Genomic DNA, 7,686 nt, shown 5'->3' on the forward strand with positions numbered 1-7,686 from the left:
ATGATTATTTATTGTTTTTATTGACGTCTCTGCTGCAGTGACTCTGATAACGTCACTGTTGTGCCACTAATAAAGTTTTATCTTAACTTGTCTCATGTCGTTTTGATAAAAACATTTTAGGAGAAAAGACGTCAAGTTTTTGTCTGAACACGTGTTTTTTTTTTCTGTGAACAAAAAGCTTCACTTTCAGATGTTTTGTTTTGTTGTTTTACTTCATTTCCTGCAGTCGTATTAACACCACAGAACAAGAACAAGCCCTTTGTGCTTCACCGTATACTTTAGGTACCAAAAGTAAAAGTACTCGTCGTGCAGGATGTCTCATTCAGAGTTATATACATGACATTAAAGGGTTATAATGATGCGTTCGAGTGTTTGAAGCTGATGAAGTGCAGCTCGTTATAATTTATTTATATTTATTTAATATTTTACTTTTCACACAGCTGAGGACCAGTGAAGCTTCACTGACACAAGAATATCAGAATTTACCTGCTGATTTATTTTGCTTTGTTAATCTGAATCTGCAGAGTAACTAGTAACTAAGATGAATGTAATGGAGTAACACGCTGCCCCCTTGTGGTCGTCTGAATCAAACAGGAAGTGAGTGAATCTTACTGAGCCGGAGCCACTCCCACCGATCCTCCCACTTATCAATCATCTCTTTCCTCTTGTCGGTGAGCTGCAGTAACTTCTCTTTAATCTGAACACAAACAAACAAACAAACAAACAAACAAACAAACAGTCAGATGTTGCAGACTGAAGCTCATTAGACTGGATGAATGGTTATAACACCTGAGGGCTGAACTATGAAGTGACATTAATGTGTCAGCAGGCCTGTTGACTCTTCAGTCATGAAGGTGTCTCTGTTGTAACCTGTCACATCACCATGGTAACTGATGCTGAGGTCATCACCTGGTCATGTCATGTTTCAGAGCTTGAGATTAAAGTGTCGCTCTGTCACTGATTCTTCTGTCTGAGGGAAGACGTTTAAAATTAAATCTTTGTGTTTGTAACGTCACCCAGTTAAAACCATATGACAGCAGCACAGGCTGTCTGCATCACGTTGCCATGGTAACCTCTATTTGTTGATCCAGAGTCATATTAACACACTGAATTTACAGTGTATCATCCACACAATTTAAGAAATCTGTCATCATGGGTCACATCTCGATTCATAACTTTAGACTTTGAGTGAAAAAGTTTCACTAAAATATCAGAGAATGATTTTATTTCATATTGTTGGTGAATAACTGACGGTAGAAGAGAGAGAATCAACGAATCAACAGTCGCTTCACCTCCACGTCGAGCCGTCAGACACCTAATCACTGATTATCCTTCACATGTCTGTATCTTTATGTGTTTATGTAAATATAGACCGTGTGCAGAGTTCTGCTCGCCTCACCTCCTCTGATGCGTAGTGTTTCCGGGCCAGCAGCGCCTTCCCCAGCTCGATGCAGGCGGTGAAGCTGTCGTTCCGGGCGTCGATCTCGGCTTTGATGCCCTGATGGTTGTTCATCAGCAGCTCCACTGATGACACGTCTCTGCACACACACACACACACACACACACACACACACACACACACACACACTTTTGTCATTATCATTATCCGATGAAGCTTCCAGTCCAGCAGACAGCAGCAGCCTCAGGAGGAGGGGTAGGGGTGGGGGAGGGGTACCTGGGGTTCTCCTGGGCCTCGATGAGCCGGATCACATCCTCCATCCACAGCATCAGGTCTCGGACCATGCTGAAGAAGCGGAACTTGTCTCCGGTGTCCAGGAGGCGGAGCCTGCGTCCGTCGCACGCCTCCAGCAGACTCCTCCATGCCTCCAGCACCTCGCTCTCTCTCCGCTGGATGTCGTCAGCTTTGTCTCCGGCGTATGCCGACTGGAGGCGCACCGCGTCCTCCTGCAGCTGCCTCACCTGCCGCACAGGGGACGACGGACGAAGGTCAAAGGACAGAGGACAAAAGTAAAGGGTCAAAGGTCAATGAATAAAGGTGAAGGGACTGAAATTAATATTTTCTAAATTTTTCACCATCATAAATGCTGGTGTGAACAGAATGTACATTTTACACCTTTATATGCTCAAGTCAACCAAAATGTCCCCGTAAACCCATGAAGTGTCCCTGTGGTGCAGGTTCAGGATCACTCACCTGTGTCCCCAGGGCCTGGATGTCGTGTTCAAAGGTGGTGTGCATCCTCTGCAGCGTCTCCACCGTATTCTGGTCGCGGCCGACCTCCTCCGGCAGCTTCTTCTGTTTGTCCAGGATGCGTCCCAGGATCTCCTTGGCGTCGTGGTAGAATTTGTGCAGCTCGAAGGAGGCCGCGAGGATCTGTGTCCTGGTGTCGATCAGCTCCAGCAGGTCGGCCCAGGCCTCGTTCAGCCCGTCTTTCCACTCTGCCACAGTCGCTGCGTCGCCGTGACCCGTGTTGATTAGCTCGTCCGCCAGGCGGTTGACGGCATCCACACGCTCCTGACCAATGTTCCCAGTGTCCCGAGCAAACTCCCGGAAACGCTCCTGCAACATCTGAGGGAAGAGAACGCAGGTCAGAGGTCAGGTGATCGTATTTGATATGACAGCCTATGATGCGTCCCTTCCTATGGACCGCTGTGGGACCTAACTTTAGAAAAAATAATTTGTCTCCCACAGGACACACAGGAAGTGACAGTTCACAGTGACCTGCAGGAATGTTCTGCAGTTCTCCAGTTCTGCTGGGGTCTAAAGGGTTAACAGTATCAGTCGTAGTACTCGCAGTAACGTACAGTCACATGCTCGTAGTCCTGTCCCAGCTCGTGTGACCCGGCCACCACCTCTCGCTCCGCAATCCACTGCTCGAGGTCATCGACCTCTCGGTTCAGCTGGAAGAGGCGGAGCCTCTCGTCCAGTTTGCCCCGCCTCTCCTCTGACAGGTCCTTCAGGCCTGCGTACAGCTTGTCCACCTGAGACTGACGCATGCTGATACGCTCGCTGATACACACACACACACACACACACACACACACACACACACACACACAGTCCTGTTACTATGGCGATGACAGAAACTGGACTGGTTCTGTTTACATTCGATCATCTGCTCTGTCCAGGATGATAAACAACTGTGAGGAATATTAAAATACACAGGAAGTGATGTCACGTGTGTGTGCACCTCTCAGGGTGTCCATCAGCCACCAGTCCTCTGCTGGTCTTGGACAACAGGTGGACGGTCTCAGCGTAGTCCTCCACCGCCTGCTCCACGATCTGATGCTTCTTCTGCATGGTGACTGCGCTCTGCTCGTCCTGAACGCAAAACACACGCAAGAATAAAAATGTTCAAACATGCAAACGTTTAACAAAACCAGGTTTAAAATCTGCTGCACAATTAAAAACTGACCTCAGTTCAGTAATTAAATAGTTACTGAACTGGTGTTTACCCAAATTAAAATACATAAAAGGTCATTTTTGTTTGTTTGTACTCGTTAATGAAACGCAACATTGTTTTCTAGCTAAAGTTACGAAGTTATTTCATGGTTTTCTTTCTTACGCTCCAAAGACAAAACATTTTTATTTTGGGTTTAGCTGAAAAGCTCTCTTCTTTCTCTTTGGAGAAAAACTTATTTTAATGGAGCAACTTAATACATTTTCTCAGTCATCTGAAAAAAATGATCAAGTTAGTTTAAAGTTAAAACTGGATCAGAGTTTAAACTGGAGTTTACAGTTTTGGTGCAACAGAATTCAATTTAATTTAAAAAATCTAAATGAACATTTGTTCCTGCATTATTTAAAGTGAAAATTAATTTGTTATTCCCGCCTGAACGTGAACAACATGATGTCGTTAACGAGGGGCTTTCTGGCCCCGCCCACCTTGGCCTTCTCCTCTGACATCATGTACAGCTCCTGCTCGCTCATCCAGGCTTCGGCCTCAGCGGCGTCAAAGTAGTACTGCTGGGCTTTGTGCGCCTCCTCCAGCCGAGCGTGGCGGCGCTCCGCCTCCTCCATCAGCTGCCTCCACAGCTCCTGCAGGTTGGCGAGACGCTGGCGGATGACGTCACCGCTGGGCGACTGGTCCTTCAGGAGGCTCTGACTGCGCTCCAGGATGTCGTCGATACGAGGCTGATGACCCTGGATCTCCTTCTGCAGAGTCTGACGATGAAGATGACGAGTTCACGTTAGTTGAGTTTACCTGATTATTGATTATTGATTCCTGTTGACCGTCTCACACGAAGCTGAACGGTCCCTCTGTGGACCACCAATAAAAACCTCAGAAGACTCTTTAAACTGAGACGTGGTCAGAGGACGAGACACGCTGAAGGAGAGAGGCGTTTGATTTTGTTTCTCTGTGCAGCCCTGACGGGCGGGTGAGAAAAGAAAAGTGTTACATTGTTTTTGAGCTCGCTAAGGCAGAGGAACAGAAGAACAGAGGAACAGAGGAACAGAGGAACAGTATGGAAAATAAACAAATTTAAAATAAAGAATAAGTTTTCAAAATGAAAAAAAAGATTCCACTCAATAAAACCTGACAAAGATAAAACAAACGTTTTTATCTGAATTGGATGGATGTAGAGCGAGAGACACAGCACTTCCTGTTTCCATATAAGGTTCTCTCACCTGGTTCTTCTTGATGAGCAGCTGGACGGTCTGCAGGTTGTGTCCGTGGTCGGTGGACGTGGCCACAGGCATCCTCTCCTGAACCCACAACTGGAGGACAAAAGACCAGAGAACACTCTGAGAAACACTCAGGGAAACGTGGTTTTAATTTTGTGGTGAACTGTCCCTTTAAATGGAACAGGAGACGACATTCTGATTGGTTTCATTCAGGTTCCGCCCAGAACACACCTGTGATTAAGAAACTAAACAAAGGTTCTGCTTCACTTTAACACAGAGTGTGAAGAACCCCTGACTGTCCTGATGGTGGCGCTCAGGACACGTTCTGTCCGAGCAGCGAGTTCACGCGTCACGTAAACGCAACAGAAACAACCTGGAACATCTAACGAGACAAAAAAACAACGAGACAAAAAAACAACGAGACAAAAAAACAACGAGACAAAAAAACAACGAGACAAAAAAACAACGAGACAAACGCTGAGCTTCAGTAGAAACAGACAGAAACGGTAGAAATGTCCTTCAGAGGACGACTTTTTACTTTTATACTCTGAGGACATTTTCATTTTCACTTTTACTGCAGTAAACAAGTTGAATCAGTACTTCTACTTTTACTCGAGTATTTGTACTTCTACTGCAGTAAAGACTGAGGCGCCGTCTGTCTCCTCCGATCAGTTCTCTGGACAAACTTTATCATTAATGAATCTTCTGTCCTGATGTTTCTGTGAGAACGTGTGGGACGGGAAGAGAACATGTTGGACAGAAGGAGAACGTGTTTGACAGAAGGAGAACGTGTTGGACAGAAGGAGAACGTGTTTGACAGGAAGAGAACGTGTTTGACAGGAAGAGAACGTGTTTGACAGAAGGAGAACGTGTTTGACAGGAAGAGAACGTGTTGGACAAGAAGAGAACATGTGGGACGGGAAGAGAACGTGTTGGACAGAAGGAGAACGTGTTGGACAAGAAGAGAACATGTTGGACAGAAGGAGAACATGTTGGACAGGGAGAGAACGTGTCGGACAGGAAGAGAACATGTTGGACAGAAGGAGAACGTGTTTGACAGAAGGAGAACGTGTTGGACAGGAAGAGAACGTGTCGGACAGGAAGAGAACATGTTGGACAGGGAGAGAACGTGTCGGACAGGAAGAGAACATGTTTGACAGAAGGAGAACGTGTTGGACAAGAAGAGAACATGTTGGACAGAAGGAGAACATGTTGGACAGGGAGAGAACGTGTCGGACAGGAAGAGAACATGTTGGACAGAAGGAGAACGTGTTTGACAGAAGGAGAACGTGTTGGACAGGAAGAGAACGTGTCGGACAGGAAGAGAACATGTTGGACAGGGAGAGAACGTGTCGGACAGGAAGAGAACATGTTTGATAGAAGGAGAACGTGTTTGACAGGAAGAGAACGTGTTGGACAGAAGGAGAACGTGTCAGACAGAAGGAGAACATGTCGGACAGAAGGAGAACATGTCGGACAGAAGGAGAACATGTCAGACAAAAGGAGAACATGTCAGACTAAAGGAGAACATGTCAGACAGAAGGAGAACATGTTGGACAGAAGGAGAACGTGTTTGACAGAAGGAGAACGTGTTGGACAGGAAGAGAACGTGTCGGACAGGAAGAGAACGTGTTGGACAGAAGGAGAACGTGTCAGACAGAAGGAGAACATGTCGGACAGAGGGAGAACATGTCGGACAAGAAGAGAACGTGTCTGACAGAAGGAGAACGTGTTTGACAGGAAGAGAACGTGTTGGACAAGAAGAGAACATGTTGGACAGAAGGAGAACGTGTTGGACAAGAAGAGAACATGTTGGACAGAAGGAGAACGTGTTGGACAAGAAGAGAACATGTTGGACAGAAGGAGAACGTGTCGGACAGGAAGAGAACGTGTCTGACAGAAGGAGAACATGTTTCACAGAAGGAGAACATGTTGGACAGGGAGAAAACGTGTCGGACAGGAAGAGAACATGTTTGATAGAAGGAGAACGTGTTTGACAGGAAGAGAACGTGTCGGACAGGGAGAGAACGTGTCGGACAGGAAGAGAACATGTTGGACAGAAGGAGAACGTGTTTGACAGAAGGAGAACGTGTTGGACAGGAAGAGAACTTGTCGGACAGGAAGAGAACGTGTTGGACAGAAGGAGAACGTGTCAGACAGAAGGAGAACATGTCGGACAGAAGGAGAACATGTCGGACAGAAGGAGAACATGTCGGACAGAAGGAGAACATGTCAGACAAAAGGAGAACATGTCAGACTGAAGGAGAACATGTCAGACAGAAGGAGAACATGTTGGACAGAAGGAGAACATGTTGGACAGGGAGAGAACATGTTGGACAGAAGGAGAACGTGTTTGACAGAAGGAGAACATGTCGGACAGAAGGAGAACATGTCAGACAGAAGGAGAACATGTCGGACAGAAGGAGAACGTGTCAGACAGAAGGAGAACATGTTGGACAGAAGGAGAACATGTCAGACAGAAGGAGAACGTGTCTGACAGAAGGAGAACGTGTTTGACAGGAAGAGAACGTGTCTGACAGAAGGAGAACATGTTTCACAGAAGGAGAACGTGTCAGACAGAAGGAGAACATGTCAGACAGAAGGAGAACATGTCGGACAGAAGGAGAACATGTTGGACAGGAAGAGAACGTGTCGGACAGGAAGAGAACATGTTGGACAGAAGGAGACAGTGTCAGACAGAAGGAGAACATGTCAGACAGAAGGAGAACATGTCAGACAGAAGGAGAACATGTCGGACAGAAGGAGAACGTGTCGGACAGGAAGAGAACATGTTGGACAGAAAGAGAACGTGTCGGACAGGAAGAGAACATGTCGGACAGAAGGAGAACGTGTCGGACAGGTAGAGAACATGTCGGACAGGAAGAGAACATGTCGGACAGAAGGAGAACATGTCGGACAGAAGGAGAACGTGTCGGATAGGAAGAGAACGTGTCTGACAGAAGGAGAACGTGTTTGACAGGAAGAGAACGTGTCGGACAGGAAGAGAACGTGTCTGACAGAAGGAGAACGTGTTTGACAGGAAGAGAACGTGTCGGACAGGAAGAGAACATGTTTGACAGAAGGAGAACATGTTGGACAAG

The 7,686-nt window shown here is 46.6% G+C and overlaps 1 protein-coding gene across 2 annotated transcripts in view; it reads right to left on the bottom strand.

Moving 5' to 3' along the window:
- LOC146329292 (spectrin beta chain, non-erythrocytic 1-like) overlaps positions 1–7,686 on the bottom strand; it is a 51,305-nt gene that overhangs the window by 7,734 nt on the left and 35,885 nt on the right. For both annotated transcript variants that reach the window (XM_084714522.1, XM_084714523.1), the window contains 8 exons: positions 4,589–4,678; positions 3,845–4,123; positions 3,150–3,280; positions 2,764–2,968; positions 2,153–2,527; positions 1,676–1,920; positions 1,400–1,538; positions 613–697 (listed from right to left, as the gene is read on the bottom strand). In XM_084714522.1, coding sequence (XP_084570648.1) covers positions 613–697; positions 1,400–1,538; positions 1,676–1,920; positions 2,153–2,527; positions 2,764–2,968; positions 3,150–3,280; positions 3,845–4,123; positions 4,589–4,678 — 1,549 coding nt within the window. The remainder of the gene's footprint in view (positions 1–612; positions 698–1,399; positions 1,539–1,675; positions 1,921–2,152; positions 2,528–2,763; positions 2,969–3,149; positions 3,281–3,844; positions 4,124–4,588; positions 4,679–7,686) is intronic.

This window comes from Lutjanus erythropterus, chromosome 3 (assembly GCF_056507025.1).
Source record: "Lutjanus erythropterus isolate fLutEry1 chromosome 3, fLutEry1.hap2, whole genome shotgun sequence".
Lineage (NCBI taxonomy): Eukaryota > Metazoa > Chordata > Actinopteri > Lutjaniformes > Lutjanidae > Lutjanus > Lutjanus erythropterus.